This window comes from Oryza glaberrima, chromosome 10 (genome assembly GCF_000147395.1).
Source record: "Oryza glaberrima chromosome 10, OglaRS2, whole genome shotgun sequence".
NCBI lineage: Eukaryota > Viridiplantae > Streptophyta > Magnoliopsida > Poales > Poaceae > Oryza > Oryza glaberrima.
Window position 1 is genome coordinate 18,707,814 of NC_068335.1, and position 17,166 is coordinate 18,724,979.

General features: G+C 40.4%; 3 protein-coding genes across 3 annotated transcripts; all 3 read right to left on the bottom strand.

Annotated features, from left to right (window-relative positions):
• Nucleotides 1–153: 153 nt before the first annotated feature.
• LOC127786237 (tetraspanin-10) lies at nt 154–3,179 on the bottom strand. The gene is made up of 11 exons (XM_052313572.1): nt 2,856–3,179; nt 2,187–2,299; nt 2,043–2,097; nt 1,886–1,941; nt 1,604–1,651; nt 1,351–1,399; nt 1,165–1,248; nt 971–1,038; nt 749–874; nt 579–654; nt 154–434 (listed from the first exon to the last, which is right to left on the bottom strand). Exons 1-11 carry the CDS (start codon nt 2,907–2,909, stop codon nt 351–353), a joined length of 813 nt encoding a protein of 270 aa, XP_052169532.1. The 5' UTR covers nt 2,910–3,179; the 3' UTR covers nt 154–350.
• A 3,045-nt stretch (nt 3,180–6,224) lies between these two features.
• On the bottom strand, nt 6,225–11,686 carry LOC127752572 (DEAD-box ATP-dependent RNA helicase 12). Its single transcript, XM_052277983.1, has 10 exons — nt 11,180–11,686; nt 10,620–10,680; nt 10,228–10,462; nt 9,301–9,539; nt 8,949–9,200; nt 8,681–8,861; nt 7,936–8,024; nt 6,966–7,039; nt 6,730–6,888; nt 6,225–6,645 (listed from the first exon to the last, which is right to left on the bottom strand). Exons 1-9 carry the CDS (start codon nt 11,533–11,535, stop codon nt 6,810–6,812), a joined length of 1,566 nt encoding a protein of 521 aa, XP_052133943.1. The 5' UTR covers nt 11,536–11,686; the 3' UTR covers nt 6,225–6,645; nt 6,730–6,809.
• Nucleotides 11,687–12,930: 1,244 nt separating this feature from the next.
• LOC127786064 (remorin-like) lies at nt 12,931–14,789 on the bottom strand. Its single transcript, XM_052313389.1, has 5 exons — nt 14,439–14,789; nt 13,980–14,021; nt 13,777–13,864; nt 13,472–13,553; nt 12,931–13,370 (listed from the first exon to the last, which is right to left on the bottom strand). Exons 1-5 carry the CDS (start codon nt 14,548–14,550, stop codon nt 13,179–13,181), a joined length of 516 nt encoding a protein of 171 aa, XP_052169349.1. The 5' UTR covers nt 14,551–14,789; the 3' UTR covers nt 12,931–13,178.
• Nucleotides 14,790–17,166: the final 2,377 nt, after the last annotated feature.

The window sequence follows — 17,166 nt, forward strand, 5'->3', positions numbered from 1 at the left end:
TCAAATGCCACGTGGGACGAAGACCAAATCAAACCGGCCACGTTGGCGCCACGTCAGCCAAAACCGCCTTCTAAACTGCCAAGGGACCTCGTTTGCACCGGTTTTGATAGCTCAGGGACCGATTGTATCTGGTTTTTGGGTTGAAGGATGAAAATCGGATTCGGTGTAAAGTTAAGGGACCTAAAATGAACTTATTCCTAAAATGTTCACAAGCCAACTGCAACAACGAACATCATCATCCCACACCAGAAAGGAAAAGCCCTTGCATTCCATTTCACCAACGAGACTTGACTGAACAATGCCACTACAAGCAATAGCAAAAGCTAACTCTACGATGCTTCATCTGCCAATCATGCATGCCATCTTGTAGGAACCTTGGAGTCGCTCTCTCCGGTGTTTCGGCGCGCACAGCACGCGACGAAGTAGACGAAAGACTAGTCGCAAACAAAAGCCAAGAGAAAAGAAAAGGTTGAGAAAAAATTAATGTCAAAAATAACACAAGATGGATTGGAAAATCTACCATTTATATGGTGAAAAAATGAGACATTATATGTGTTGTATTTGATCCTGTGGCTTACCAAGATGACAAACAGTATGACGTTAAAGATGGCTACCACCCTCCACTCTGTTTTCATGTATTGAGCAACCCCAGCTCTAGAATCAAACAATTCATATAAGCATTGGTTTCTTAAAATGGCTTTGATGTTTCCAAAATTCCAAGCTGGGAATTGGCAACCAGGGAGCTTACTTGCAAGAATCACAATCATAGCACAGAACAGAGCGTGCGTTTTTGTACAGTTTGCAGTCGACATTCGTGCTGACTGGATGATAGCTCAAATCAAAGTAGGAAGCGTTTACAGCTGGGTACCCGCACCTGACAATGTTCAGAGAAATTTGATAATTATGGCAAAATCCTGATGATGAACAGTTGCAAGTTTGCAATATACTGTGAGATGTTTAAAATGCGTACTCTGCCGGTGGACGGCAGCAACCAGACTCCATAGGAGTAAGATCTGCAAGCTTGTATTGTTTCAGAGTCTGCAGGGAGTAGAAGAGTACAGGTAAGATTGACATGGCAGAAATTGATGGAAATGGAGAAACTTTCGACTTTATAGTGAGCACATCAGTAGTAACTAGTAAGAATATGAGAGGAAGAGGGGGGACCTTGTATCTTCTTGACAAGCTATTACAATCATCTGATTTCACAAGACAGCTTCTAAGGTGAGTCCATTTTTCAGTGTCATTCAGCTGAGTATGAGAAAATGAACAAAATATTTAGAATATAAAACGTACTACTGCATGATAGGAAAATGAACAACTGAATTTTCCTGAGACAAAAATAGGACATGCCTGTTTGATAAACCAAGAGCTATAATCCTGCAGACGATACTCTTTGTATCTGCATAAACATGAGAAACGATTTACGACTTGTGTGGTGACATAAGCATGCTGCAGCAAAACTGTTTTTGACACCATTAAGTGTGCTTGCAAAGAATGATTAAACAAAACAGCATGTAAGATTCTTTGTGTTCTTCAGATATTGCAAGTGTTAGTTAATTTAGGATTGGAATTCTTTGTGCAAGTACTACTAACTGTCACATACCTCACCCCAGAGACAGAATGGCCAGTTCCGGTATTTGTGATAATAAACCTGCAACAGTACATGCCAGTATCTTTTTTCAGACAAAGAGTGCATGCCAATACAAGGTTATAAAAATGCAACCACTAGAAGAAGCTACCAAGTCCATTGATAATTAATCCCTAAATGGTGCGGTACAATTCAATTCTATCACCTAATTAATGTACAAACCAGCAAATTTTAAATAAAAAGGTACTCCATGATTGTAACCAGGTGTTAACAAATGTGTTAACAAACTGAACTTACGCAAGCACTGTGAACACCATGATTGCCACCAAAACCACGAACAGCATTACCAGATACTAGACACCCACATGTCAAGGTAACAGCTAACTCCAAAAGTACAAGAAAAATAAAATAAAAAAAATCATATGCATCAATTTCTTCAGAAATAAAAGGATACTGTCCATAGCAAGCAAGCAATTTTCTTCCAAGCACCAAGAAACCCCACGAGCGATCTGCAACATCAACACTGAGCCGGGTTAAGACGGCGCAAATCACCATGGTTCATCAGATTAACATCATGGGGACACACTTGGATTCTTACATGAGGAAAATTACTCCTCCAAGACCCATGACAGGGATCGTCAAGGACCGCCTGCATTCGTCGTTGTGGGTGCTCATCCAGAACCCGAACCCCACCACCAGTAGTGCCAGTATCTGCCAACCAAGAAGAGAATTTAAGAGTGTCATAAAATGCATTGATGCTGAAAGATGCAATGTTTCTTTCCGTATGGTCGTGGAGTAAATTTTGTGGAGCCTGGATATGTGCCAACATTAAACTGGAAACTGAGTGCTACTAGTATCCAAAAGAAGTGAAATTGATTAATTGAGAGTAGCCACTAAATGAAAGAAGAAGAAATTAGGAAGACAAGAAACTCAGAGCAAATGTGAAGGCAAAAAATGCAATAAAAGAATATTGTAATTTGGCATTTAGGAGAACCGAAAACTCAAAATCCATGTGTTGCATTGAATCAAACAGGCTGAATTCGGTGCAGGAAAGCTAAGCTTCACAAACAGAAACAGCCGAAGAACCCAACCAAACAACGAATCCTACAAATGCCGCGGCAGCAATATGAACTCATTTTCAGCAAATCAGCCGCCAGCCCAGAGAGGAAAGAAACCGTGAGGCGGCTCAAGCTCAACACAGCAAGCGGAGGAGGGGCAGCGAGCCGAAGGCAACTGAGCAGCAAGCGAGGAGTGGAAGGCGACTGACCATGGTGAAGAAGTTGATCCACCTGATGACGAAGGCGCTTGTGCTACTACCCATCCTCCTCCTCCTCCCAAACAATGGCGGCCCGCGGCCGCACACACTGGATCCTGGACAGACGAGATCTGCGGCCGCCTGCCGGCCACCGGAGACGAGCGGGACAGCAGGGCGGCGCCACCTGCCTCTCTCTCTCTCTCTCTGAAGCGTGGATTGATTCGCGAGCTTTTGGGTGGAGGAGAAGACAACGGCGGCAGTTAAGGTCGGCACGGGGGCAGAGGCGAGCGGACGACGACGAGGGGATGGAGAGGATGACGCGTGGGCCCGGGAGACTCGTGGGCCCACGGCGTCAGTGCCTCACCGTGGCGCCGGCTTCACGGAGGTGTGTGCTGGCGGCGAGCGTGAGTGACTGCGTGTGGTCCTATTCAATTTTGTTTTGTTGGGCTGGTTTGATTGTTTGAACGGTGGCCGCGGTTTGCATATGGAATGAAAACGGTCGGAGATTTTCATAAAAAGAGGATTACGAGCACGGGATTCCGATCCAACAGGATAACTTTATAAATCTAATCTTTCACCTTTAAAATTCTCCATGTTCGGACTTACAGACTCCTATGTTGTAAAAAAACAAAGCAGCGATACCCCTAGCTCTTTGCCCCCACCAGTCACAGCAACAACAGAGGAAGGAGGGAGATGTCAATGAGAGGAAGGGAGAAGAGAAGATGAGACAACGATAGGTGACTTGCCGGTCAGCCAGACGATGACAGCGTGCTCTTCTTCCTCACGCCTTGATCCGATACCTGATACCATAGGTATCAGATCCAATACCTAATACATAATACTATGCACCTCATACCTATGGGTAGTACTTGAGGTACCATACCCTAGTACTTGTCTGGTACCTGGGTACCAGGCATGCACCCAAGGTATCAGGTCCTGGAATCGACTCCTGGTACCTAAAGTATCGACTGTGATGTACTTGTACACAACATCGAGGAGTAGAAGTGATGGGCTGACAAGGAGCATGAAGAAACCCGAAGACCATCTTGTTGAAGTATCCACTTCATCAACTCCAAGGTCGCCATCTACTTCGAGACCAGCCAACTCCACCTTCCTGCTGATGCCCGGGATGTCATCCCCCTTAGCCTCACTACCTTCCTTTCCTTCTGCTCACACATGACAACCCCCAACCTCACAGTCATAGTTGGCTCCCTCCTTGGCTATAACCCCCATGCCCTCGCCAATCTCCATTCTCTCACATGCTCTAAATCCAGTGTAGGAAGGGGGAAAAGAGGATAGGTGATGTCGTCGATGTTGGAGACAATGGTCAAGGAGTTGAGGAGAGGGAGGAGGAAGACGAAGCGTTGTTGCTCGGTGGGGGAGAAAAATGGATCGGTGGGGGAAGCAAATCTAGGAGAAACGGATATGGAAGATATGTAATGTTTACCCCTCTTTTATCTAGTGCCCTTGTGCCCTCAATGGGATTCCGTATATTAGTTTTTTTTCATAATCATATCTTTTTTTCGAAAATAAAACTTAAAAGATGAAGTCGGAAACAAAAAAAAAATCAGGAGATATCGTAAATAGACTGTACGAACGAAAACATGTCGGTATCGAGGAAGCTGACAATAAATCATACGTTTTAACTTTGCATAATTATATAATACGATAAAATAAATTCAAGGTTATGCTATATAAATTATAAATTGTCTCTTTTTAACCTCATCCCAAGTTAGGGATTTTGGTTGAGAAGTTGATGGGTATCTAAACTACTGGTCAAATAAATAAATAGACTATAAATATTACTTAGTGTATTTAGAAATATGGTAATTAAAAAGTTGAAAGTGGTTGGTATGCAGCAAAAATCATTTCCATTTTTGTTTTCGTCAGTAACCATTTCCACATTGCTCGTCAGGTAAAAATTGGAAACAGTCAATCGGGAATTTTCGTGCCCATTTTCACCCCTAGAAGTTGCCCTCTACCAACACAAAGCGACAACGCACAAAGTGGCGCACAATGCTAAGTAGTTGCTCAACAATTATCGATAGGAAGAAGTTCACTTGAGATCCCTCATCTTGTCGTCGAGTTTCAAAATTATCCATGAACCAGAATACCAGATATGATATATACCAAATCTTACAAAACCGGGTCACATTAGGTCCCATGGCAGTATTGATGACGGTTTTAACCAATGTGGCGGCTGACTCAGGATGGAACACATATGTCAGTGGGCCAATCATAAAATTGTTTTCCCTTTCGTTATACTCCCTCAAAAATGCCATTTATATGAATGTTTGTTATGTTCATCAAAGTGTCATCATTGAAGGATCAAGTGTAGAGGACTGATCAGCTCTCATGCTGGTAGTGGACTAGTAGGACTTAACATCACTAACCAAAATGGTATTCAGATATACATACTGTAATGGCGGGATATACGGGGAAAAGTCAATTTATAAGTCAAATGGAGAGACATTATATCTATTTTATATCTATTCATATGATCATGAAATTCTTTGTAAACAAAAACATATATCACTTGATATCTCGAATATGCAATACTGAATTCGATCTATATACAGGGTTTACCTTATTGCTTGGGATGGGTTATCGCCTCCCGCGATAAGGCGGTTACCGCGATAACCGTGTGAATTCCATCTTCAAAAATTTGAATTCAAAATTTTTGCGGTTTCACGGTTTGGTCGTGGTAAGTGCAAGGTTTACCACGGTAACCGCGATATTAGCATGATAACCTTGACATGTATGGCAGAAAATGTGAAAAGAAAATGAAAAAAATGCTAAAAAAATGGAAAAACACTTAAATGCGTGTAGAAGTTGGGGATAATTAGAAAAATATATAGGATACTTGCAAACCTAACTTGTGGATATAAAATACAAAAATTCAGCATAACCTTTTCTATATTATCTTCATAGCATGATAATTCAAGAGTACCGTAATACAAAGGAAGGCCCCCAACACTATGTTCTTTTTTCCATTCCCCATACCCTAAACTATTATCGGTTTTGCCCACAAATTTGATCCTCTATTACACTTACACTTTCAACAAACTTCTTCACCATCTATCGTTAATACATCCATGATTTTTTTTCCATTTTTTTGGAATTTTTTAATTTGCTCAAAATCCACCAAGCACTACCGCTTACCCCCGCTGTAAGAGAAACCCTGTCTACATGTATCACAATAGAAACACAAAATATTTCGTTTATCTCAGTTCTAGGAAAAAAGGAACATGTGATATCTCGAATTTTCGGTAAGTAGGCAAAGTTAATGTCTATGTAACAGATTATATATTGCAGCTTGTAATAAGCTTGTAATGGGTCAAACAGAAGTAGGTGTAAAACATCACAAATAGCAAGGATACATATTACGAAACGAGGGTAAATTAAAGAAAGTTAACAGTCTACACCAAGGATAATAGAAATTGACACGAGGAATACAGTGAGGGAAATACTTCTACTAGTCCAATCCAAACATGAGAAGAAAAGGGAAAAAGGAAAGGAAAATGAAGGAACCACAGTGACGGTAACAGACTCAAGCAGCAGTATCCTAATATAACACAACCAAAACTGTCGCTAGCAAATGAATATAAAGCAAATATTGAGCAGATACAAGGAGCAAGAAAAAGGTTCAGTTTGGCCGCAGCCCTGGGTCTTCAAGCAGCGTCTTCAAGCAGCCAAAAATGCAAGTCCACAGTTAACATGATTAGTATCAGTGCCGACAGAAAACACTTCCTCACTAATGGAATATAAGCTTAGATGTGTCATCAAGGCACCAAATAAAACCCTGGGTATACAAAACTTCAATTATTACCTGAAACAATATGTCATGTTGTTTGAAAGAGTGGCAGCTAAGAAATTCACTGCTTACCTGATGAGGTGCTATGTACATCTGATGTACTTGCCTAACAATAAGTAAATGATAAAAACACCGTTACAATGTTACATTGATCATTGACAATACACTGCCAGATCGATTTGTGGGGGTATCGTTTTTATTTCTGTCCCAAGTTCTTGCTCAATCCGATACCTATAAAGGAAGATGAACAGGTCAGAATCTTGGTACAAGAGTAAACAACAGGATCTACTCTGGCAAAGCATCCTTACAAGTTGAAACGGTCCTCATAAGTGATTAAGTTCACCGCCAAACCAAGGTGTCCAAATCTCCCTGAACGACCAACCTAAGGAAAAAATAATACAGAGCTTTTAGAAGTAACAAAATATAAAAAACCACCAGGTTTATTAGTTCAGACCACACAAAGCAGCAAAATGAAAGGCACAGTGAACCAACCATTGAGCCAAATTAATAAAATATTAATGTTAATCAAGATCATGCAGGTAAACATAATCAAACACATGTTCCAAATGTTATATTACCTACAAGCAAGGTTGTCAATATCCCGATTCATATCCACCTTATGATACTACGATCCTACCAAGTCGAAACGATACCGATCCCACCTAATATCCTAAATTTCATAGTATCTCGATCTTACTATTCATTTCCACATGATCCTACGAAATCTTATGTAGTATCCCGATTCAATGATCCCTACAATCCTACAAAATATTATTTTAAAAAAGGTGGATATCAATAATGTGAATAAATATCTCAAGTTTATATGAAAACCAATTAAATTTATCAAAATCAATATTATATACTTTAATTTATACAACATATTACATATTTTATATAAAAATATGTATTTTCTAAAATCTGATAGTATCCTGATCCTATGGTACTACAAATAAAAAACGATCCTACCTAGTATCTCGATACTAAATACCTTGCCTACAAGTGTACATGAAGATCCAACTTACAGTAACAAAAGCAAACTGCACAATGGTAAATCACCATCACTCATGCAAGATGCAACCCTAGATTTGATTTTTGTGTTGAAGTTCTTATTTGTGAACAAGCAAAACCCATAAGTATAGCAAATCTGAATGAGAGAATTGGCATTCAAGCATTCAGCTTAGAACGATCAAGCATTCAACCCATATATATATTGATAGCTTTACATGATTACAGATTATAGGAAAATATTTTCTTTTGGAACGGGAGGAAACAACTTACCCTATGCAAGTATGTTTCAGAAGTCTTAGGGAAGTCAAAATTAATGACAACATTCACAGCTTGGATGTCAATTCCTCTTGTAAACAGATCTGCAAAGACATGTCACATTAATTAATCGTTTATATGTAATAAAAGAAGTCAACCTGATAGGTGCACACACAAAAGGAGATACACTTACCACACACATCAAGAATCATGGCTTGAAACAATTACAATACATCTAGATCCAAACATTATTTCAATAGTACAAAAAAAAGTAGACATGGATGGTCAAGAAAAAAAAAATGCTCTAGACATCATGCCAAACAAGTTATTTTCTAATGCATTAACTATTAGTGGAACATTCAAACTACGAGCATTCTAGAGTCTAGACATAGCCTGGGTGGTACCTAGTCTTATGAGCACAGAACAGTGGGCATGCTTTGGCAGCTCATGTATCATGTGTACTAAATTCCATGCTCCGGAAGCTACTTCTGAGCCTATTTTATGATGTAAGAGCATGCAAAAGCAGCAAAAGCCTTCGTGTAACTAATAAACTAGCCAAAGAATTCTGAAAATTATTTACTCAGAGAAATCAGAGGTCAAATCTCATGCTTGAGAAGTCAAAATACAACGATGGTACAATACATTATTCAACAAATAAGGATATCAGAAGATAACGTAAAACAAGATTTTTGTAACACAGCATATGCTACAGAACACTAGCTGAAATAGCAGAAAATATTCAAGGCAAAAGGTAGAGAACCTGTGCACACAAGGTTTCTGCAAGCACCATTGCGAAAATCATGAAACACTCGGTTTCGATGGTCTTGCAACATTTTTGCATGAATGTAGAAGCATGAATAGCCAAGCTCGGTGATTTTCTTAGCCAGTAGCTCAACTCTGTTAACAGAGTTACAGAATATAATGGACTGGTTTATTTGAAGCTGACCAAAACAAAGAAGGGGAAATTATGTCAATTTATGCTTAAAGATGGACAAGACAGAAAAAATAGGATTTCTGGTGAGCTGTACCTTCGAGAAAAGTGTATTCAGACAGTGAACTTTCTGTCTTTCTTCCACAAAAGCATAGTATTGTGTAATTCCCTTTAGTGTTAGTTCATCCATGAGATTAATAACATAAGGCCTAGGTAGGTATTTCTCTTTGAAATCCTTAACGGTTACTGGAAAGGTTGCTGAAAACATCAATAGTTGACGATTAGCTGGAAGGAAATGGATGAGTTGCTCTATGGAAGGCTGAAACTCTGGAGCTAACAGTTTGTCTGCCTGCAGATCATAAAAAAATTGAAAAATTATAACATAGTTGTGATTGAAACATATATAAATTAACAAAAGCATGACCCTAATTGAGTGCTACTCATGATACCTCATCCATTACAAGCATTGAACAATCCTTCAGCACACAGATGCCCTTCCTAGTTAGATCTAGTATCCGACCAGGTGTCCCAACAAGTAAATGAACAGGTTGATACAAACGCATAATGTCATCCTTTAAGCTGGTTCCACCAGTACTAACCATAACTTGAATATTCAGATACTTCCCAAGCTCTTTACAAACTTGTGAGGTCTGCAGAGCTAGTTCCCGTGTTGGTACCAATATAACAACTGCAGATAAAATCCACAGATCCAACAGAGTCATAAACAGTATGTATTGTTTGTAAACATGAAAGACAAAAGATTCCTCACCAAAAGAAGGGAACGGCAATAGCTGGGGAACCAAAAGAGTAGGAAACGATAAATTAAATAAAAGGTGGGTATAAAACTAGCACCACAGAAACATTGCCCTTTTAAAAGTTTCATATAGCCAATTGAAATCTTACATTAATAGCTGGGGTAGCCAGCTTTACAAGGGAATCTCAAGAGAAAGCTCAAAGTGAGAATAGACACCCTGAAATACCAGCACCCCATAAAAAGGCAAAAGAAGTGATCAGCTAAGAAAATGCCTTTTGCATTGTTTATAATTTTTGTCTGTCAATACGGTAGATAATGCTAAAGAGCAAATAGTTTGCTAAGACACAATCATAAGTTCTCGTACAAAAGACTGTCAGACAATTTGCATGCCAATAATTCCCTCTAAGTATAGTATACAAAAAGTGCACTGATTTTTTGAAGTTCATATGGATCTAGCATACACAACTAAGATACTACCCATAATTAATGAATTTCTGAATTTGAGATGCATCAACATGAATGCCGGAAAGAACAGTGCAGTTTAAAATGTTGGGAGCAGCAATCAAGAAAATATTAATGTTATGGTTCCTTATAAATAAGAATACAAGAGTGAAGAGCTCACCTTGTATGGCATTTTTCTCTGGATCAATTTTTTCAAGTGCGGGAATGCAAAATGCGGCAGTCTTCCCAGTGCCGTTTTTAGCTCTTGCAAGAATATCGCTACCAGTCAGAGCTATTGGAATGCTTTCTTCCTGAATAGGTGATGGCCTTTCGAATCCTTTCTCATATATTCCCATTAGTAGTTCACGTTTCAAAAAGTAATCCTCAAACTCGTTGCCTTTCGTTGCAGTGACATCCTGCATAAAAACATATGTTGCAGAACACAGCATCAGCACCACATAACACTAGCAAATGGTTACCATTCAAATATTCCATCCAACATTTGGTCAAACCAACGAAGTAAATGATGATGTATAGTAGAAACAATACTACAAATACACAGCAGAATTTCACCTCTGTCCTATAACGTGTATCTGGAGCTGGCAAATTCAATTGTGCCTTCCAATCTTCAGAGCTGAAAGAGCCCAAAAAAAATAATGATCAATGAAGTTATTAAAGATGCCACAAGAATTACTTCGATGCAACATTTCCTATTTCAAACCCCACAGGAAGGAAATATAAAACACCCGAATAAATTAATAATGCAATAAAATGGCGAGATGGCGTGTTTTCTGGGTTCTGAAAAGAAAAAAAATGCAGGGGCAAGCAAGCAGGAGTCCTGCAAGCACAGAAGCTAGTGAAACATGAATGTTACAAACAAGTAGAGACAAACCCTCTATTGCCATATAAATAGCTTAAACAGAACACTGTTAATAGCTGAATAATATGCGCACAATCCAAATCCCCCAAATTACATCCAATCCATGCGATCAACTCGTACGCCTCAATCTCGCCATCCTACACTCCCAAACGCAGTATACGCTCTGCTTTCTTCTAACAACAAAACACAAACCCTAGCAGCTGGCAGGCACCAAAGCAGCGTTACCGGAAAACCGCGTAAAAAATCCACATACCTCGAGTCGACGGCTTCCAACTGCGCCGCCGTCCTCGCCGCGACCTCCCCGGACGCAGCCGCCGCCGTGGCCTGGTCCCGCCGCAGCCACTGCTGCTGCTGCGAGGAGCTGTTCCTCTGCGCGTGCTGCTGCTGCTGCTGATGCTGATGCAGCTGCTGCGCCTGGTGGTGGTAGTGCTGCTGCTGCGGCTGCGGCTGCGGACCCCGGCCGTAGTAGCCGTGGTTCCCGCCGCCGCCGCCGCCGCCACCTCCAAATCCGCCGCCGCCATTACCACGGCCGCCTCCTCCTCCGCCTCCGCCGCCGCCGCCGCCGCCGGAGGTGTAGCCGGGCGGGTAGCGCGCCCTGGGGTGGTGCATGGCGGGGATCTAGGGTTTGGGGGAGCGACGAGGCGGAGCGGAGAGAGATCTAGGGTTTCGCCGGTTTGGGTTTCCCCCCGCTTTGGGTGGTGCGGTGCGGGTGGCGTGGGCTTTGGAGGTGGATCAGGAGGAAGTCGGAATCGGGAGAGAGAGGGGCTGATATTTTTGAATGGGAGGGGTTGTGTTTGGCTTTGGCCTTCCTGGTTCTGGTACACGCCCTGCACGAGCGCACGTGTTACTCGCTTACTGTTCCCGAAAAAAAATTTGGGTGTCATATTGGATATTTTTGTGTTAGAAGGGTTTTTTGGACACGAATGAAAATAATAATTTCATAACTCGCCTGGAATGCACTAGACGAATATTTTGAGTCTAATTAATCTGTCGTTAGCACATATGGATTACTGTAACACTTAGGCTAATCATGGACTAATAGGCTCAAAAGATTCGTCTCGCGATTTTTCCCTAACTGTGCAATTAATTTTTTATCTATCTATATTTAATACTTCACGCATATGTCCAAAGATTCAATGTGATGTTTTTGAGAAAAAAAAATTTGGGAACTAAACGGGGCCTACACCGTTAAGTACCATCGAACATATCAAAATAAAATATAATCTTAACTTATACTTTTATATATTTATGCTACATTTTTAAATAAGATGAATAGCCAAACGTTACGTGAAAAGTTAACGGTGTGGTACATTTTAAAACAGAGAGAATATATGGTGAGTGAGTTGATAAATTGTACTGATTGTATAGGAAGTAGTTTGTTTCTAGACCTTTATAATTAAATTTATCTAGTTATATTTAAAGGTCGTATATTGAATTTTGATCGCTTTTTCATGTTGGCACCCTGACACGAGTTGAAAACCAATAGGAAACGAATATGAAAGGGCTTTATTTCGTAACTTAAGAAGAAGCACCTCGAGTTTGTGATGTCTTTGCGTGCATATAACTTGTCTGTGTGTTCCGTAATACTACCTCCAATATTTTGATGTACGACGCCGTTGACTTTTTATCCATCGTTTGACCATTCGTCTTATTCAAAAAATTTATATAATTATTATTTATTTTATTGTGACTTGATTTATCATCAAATGTTTTTTAAGCATAACATAAATATTTTTATATTTGCACAAAAATTTTGAATAAAACGAATGGTCAAACATTGATTAAAAAGTCAACGGTGTCATACATTGAAATATGAAATATGGAGGAGTAGTAGCTAAACATGTGAAACACAACTAGTATTGGACCTCTCTAGCTAATCATTTCACTTAAAAGTAATAACTCATTAAAACACGACAATACGTAACAGCACCAACATTTTAATAATGTCAAATGGGTAAGCCTCTTATACATGAGTACTAGCCAAGTACCACAGGCACAAAAATGTTACAATTTCACCGCCGAATCCGAATAAAGACCCCAAAACATCATGTCTGTACATAATAAATGTTCCCTTTTTCACATGAGACTGCAATAGCTGCCCTGTACATGAAATTAAACGAAAACAAACAACTGAGAAAATACATCCAACCACTAGCTATCTGAACTTGACACCGGTACACTCACACTGTCGCACACACATTTACAACAACGACGACGACGACGACGATCAATGGAGATGACCGAGAAGAGATTCAGCCGAAGAGCAGCTTCTTGGGCGGCTCCCCCTTGGCGCGGTACTTTGCCGCGGCCTCCTCCGCCTTCACCACCTCCTCCCCTCGCCGCGCCTCCGCCGCCGCTCGCTTCTCCTCCGCCGCCCTGTGCACCTTCGCCACGCCGTTCATCAGCTTCTCCACCTGCTCCGCCTTCTTCCTCTCCAGGTACTCCTGCATATATATGAACCGATCGATCAACTCAATGATTCACACATACATAATTGATCTCTCCTTGTTCTGCTTGTTGATGAACTGAGCTGAGCTGAACTTACTTGGTACTTCTTAATCTCGGCCTCGATCTCGGCCACCTTGGAGTTCTCCCACGAGGCGATGTCGGCCAACTTCTTGGCCGCCCTGTGCGCGAAAGTTCAGTTAACCGAGGGCTCATTTGGAATGCAGGAATTTTATATCTTTCGACCTAGTTTGAATTTATTTTCTATATAAAATGTTTTTATAAAGCACATTATTTAATAGTTTAAAAAACGTGCTAATGAAAAAGCGAGCACGGTTCAAAGTTGAAGAAAATAACTCAGCCTTGGCAAGAAGTGAGAGAAGAGCTACTATTAGTATTACTGACTTGTTGTCGGCCTTGGCCTTTTCGTTCTCCTCCCACGCCTTGATCAGCGATATCCTCTTCTCCGTGGCGACCGTCGTCAGGAGAGCGTCTGATGAACACGAGAGAGGAATGGTTTGTGTGTGTATCAGATCGAGAATTCGAGAGGCTGTGTGCAGCTTCTTGATCTCAGGCAATTGTAGAGGATGGAGAATCACTATTATTACCTCTTTCGTGTGAGCCACCTGTTGCTGCAGCTTTCTCAGCATCTGGAAAAAAAAAGGGAACAATTTTGATATTTTGGATGAATTTTGTCCTAGAAGTTTTCCTGACTATATGTCACATCTCCTTGTGTAAACATGAAACATTCAGAGGGTAGCATTCAAAAACAAGAAGAAAAGATTCAGACTTCATAGTGCTATCTGGTTCATATTAACAGATTCAAATTAACTGGTAGTTGCAGAGATGTTGGTGCTAATTAGTTTCTTCATATATTATACACTCTGGTGAAATATGTTCATCATGTTTCTTTCTGAAGAAATTAACAAGAGATTTCACAAGTTGCACCTGGAATAGCTCAGAGCAACAAAAACATGTTCTCTGCTTGGTGGATTATTACAGCAACAAAACTAGTAATAAGCAAGGTTGTCAATGGAAAACATGGTTTTCATGGTGACCTTACTTACCATCGACGACGGTCATGGCCTTCGACTCCTCCGGCGCCGGCACGGCGGCCCTCTCCTCGGCGATGTCCTTGGTCGGCTCCGGCGCCGGCGCCGGCGGCGCCACCTCCGCCATCTCCAACAACTCAGCCAAAGAAGCTATCTGCACGAGTTCTCTGACGACGTAGCAAATATATCAAGGAACAAATGAGAGAAGCACACGAACTACTTCTACTTCTTGTTCTTCTTTGTTTTTTAACAGGAGCTGGCTGGATGGCGACTGATTAGCCCAGGTTGGTTGGGAGAAGATGGCATGGCAGCAGAAGCAAGCAACCAGGCGAAATCGGATTGGATTGTCAGTGATAAGGATTCAAGGAAATTCTTTTTCTTTTCGACTGGCCTTTGTTGTTTTTTTTAGCTGAATCTATGGTCAGTTTGGCGTGCCAACTGACAATTCTATCCATGCATCGCTTTCTGTATCCATGGGTTTTTTTGGTTTATGAAGATTTAGTTCGTATGTTGTATGCTGGTGCAGATTCTGGCCAGAGAAACAAGATACCATACCAATGGCTGTGCAGAGGGGTTCGTATATCCACTGAAAAAAAATGCAGATTTCTAAAGATTCTTGGACTTTAAAACTTATGAAATAGGGGAGGCCTGTGTTCGTTTTTGAGTGATGGGAGGAATTAGTTGACAGGCTGCATTTGAATCTTACAAAGATTCATACTAAATACGGACATGCAAAACAAGAAAGTTATTAGCGTATGATTAATTGAGTTTTAATTATTATAAATTTAAGATATTTTGAAGCAACTTTTATATATAAAGTTTTCGCACAAAACACGTCGTTTATTAGCTTGAAAAGCTTGCTAGCGGAAACTTCATCTTCATTGTGTGATTTGATTGTTCTGATTAGGTATCCATTTCATTCACACCTCGTAAAAAAAAGATTGAATTTAATCTTGCAATCTCATAACCTAGTATTTCTTGAGAAATGCAAATTTCCACATTAGTCCTATCTTTTCGCCTGCTTTTGTGTCACCAAGCAAATGGGTGCCGTGCCGTGTGCACTTAAATTTTGATGAATCAGTGAAAGCTACTTCTCTTCCAGTACAATGCACACAGGTGACACGGCCTGAATCCCTGAAACAATCTACTGGCATAACCCAATTACAGCCTTCATCTTCAGGATTACATGTGTCGACTGTCCAATACCTCTCATTTTCTTCTCATTTATCCCTGCTACCGTACCCATTTTTGCACAAAAAATCATCACAAAAAAATATCTTTTTTCCTTCCTAATTAATCGATTTCACCGTACACGATTTTACACTTCTAATCACCAGAAAAAGATACTCTTTTTTTCCTTCCTTATTAATCGATCTTATCTAGGATTTGATCGAATGACATCATCCGTTTGAATTTACGAGCATAATTGTGCAACGCGAGAGATGATTTGTGCCTTTTGTGCCTAATAAGCTAGGAGTAGTTAAGGTCCCGGGAAAACTTAAAGATCACGAAATGGTTTCACCTTTTTTCTCACCGAGAAGCTCATCCATGAGAGCGACATCGGCCAGCGAGTTCGAGCTGGGAGGATGGTTTCGTCAGACCCGACGGGCGAAGGTGTCGCTTGCTTAAATCCAGTTAGGTTCAATTCCTCACATTTTATGAACCTATATTAGGCTGTGTTTAGTTCCACATCAAAATTAGAAGTTTGAAGAAATTGAAATGATGTGACGGAAAAGTTGAAAGTTTATGTGTACTAGGAAAGTTCGATGTGACGGAAAAGTTGGAAGTTTAAAGAAAAAAATTGGAATCTAAACATAGCCTTATACATGATTTTTACATGATTAACCTGTCCACATTCAACACCAGCAATAACCAACAGCATTTAATCAACAAATTGAGACAGAAACGACATGCATTTCTGAAGTTAATTATGTGGTTAAATCCTTGGTTATTCTCTTGTTCCATATGAGTTGACAGCCTGACAGTGAGTTCGGTTGTTATGGTTTCTCATTGCCTGGTCCTACTGTCATGTCTGGCATGTCAACAATGGCTCATCAGTCTTAAACTCTTTATATGTGATTTTTTTTTCCTTCTGTTAGGTGAGCAGTCGGGATGCTAGTGTGCAATGGAACCCAACTTGATTTCATCACTGCAAATTATGTATCAAGTTATTTTCAGTTTTCTAGTTGGTCTGTTAATCTGGGTTGCTGTTGCATCATGATAATTTCATTGGAGTTGTTGTGCAGTAGACAGAGAGGAGGAAGAGTACCTGACCAAACCTAATTCACAAAATCGATCCTCATCATCCAAAACATGCCTGGCTATTTGGCTAATTACGTCACCGTTTCACAATTCACATACACACGATCAGGAATTAAACATGTTCTTCCTGTAGGCTTAAAAACGAAACTAATGACTGCGACTCCTGATACTGATACATCCATGATCTCTGATCACCTGTCACATAATTTTTTTTTCAGAACCAATATTTTGTCAATAAAGTGAATCAGTCTACTAGTATCTTTTTTCTGAAGATTCTGAGTGGAGGAGACAAGCTTCTAACCTTTTCTGACTTTTTTAGCACTAGTACGAAGTTGCAGCTGTCAAGAACGGCAATGTATTCACAGGTAGATAACCCATATGTAAGTGGGAAAATATGTCGTGTAAACTCTATATATAGTGTAAACTTATCTACTCCCTCCGTTCCAGGTTATAAGACGTTTTGACTTTGACCAAGTTTGTA

Coding starts and splice junctions, on each gene's coding strand:
- LOC127752572 (XM_052277983.1), bottom strand. CDS start 11,535: ATGCACCACCCCAGGGCGCGCTACCCGCCCGGCTACACCTCCGGCGGC. Junction 10,681..11,179: donor TTGGAAGCCGTCGACTCGAG/GTATGTGGATTT, acceptor GGGCTCTTTCAG/CTCTGAAGATTGGAAGGCAC. Junction 9,540..10,227: donor AGAGAAAAATGCCATACAAG/GTGAGCTCTTCA, acceptor TTTTATCTGCAG/TTGTTATATTGGTACCAACA.
- LOC127786237 (XM_052313572.1), bottom strand. CDS start 2,909: ATGGGTAGTAGCACAAGCGCCTTCGTCATCAGGTGGATCAACTTCTTC. Junction 1,400..1,603: donor CATTCTGTCTCTGGGGTGAG/GTATGTGACAGT, acceptor ATGTTTATGCAG/ATACAAAGAGTATCGTCTGC. Junction 655..748: donor TATGATTGTGATTCTTGCAA/GTAAGCTCCCTG, acceptor GTTTGATTCTAG/AGCTGGGGTTGCTCAATACA.
- LOC127786064 (XM_052313389.1), bottom strand. CDS start 14,550: ATGGCGGAGGTGGCGCCGCCGGCGCCGGCGCCGGAGCCGACCAAGGAC. Junction 13,865..13,979: donor AGGTGGCTCACACGAAAGAG/GTAATAATAGTG, acceptor CGTGTTCATCAG/ACGCTCTCCTGACGACGGTC. Junction 13,554..13,776: donor AAGGCCAAGGCCGACAACAA/GTCAGTAATACT, acceptor TTTCGCGCACAG/GGCGGCCAAGAAGTTGGCCG.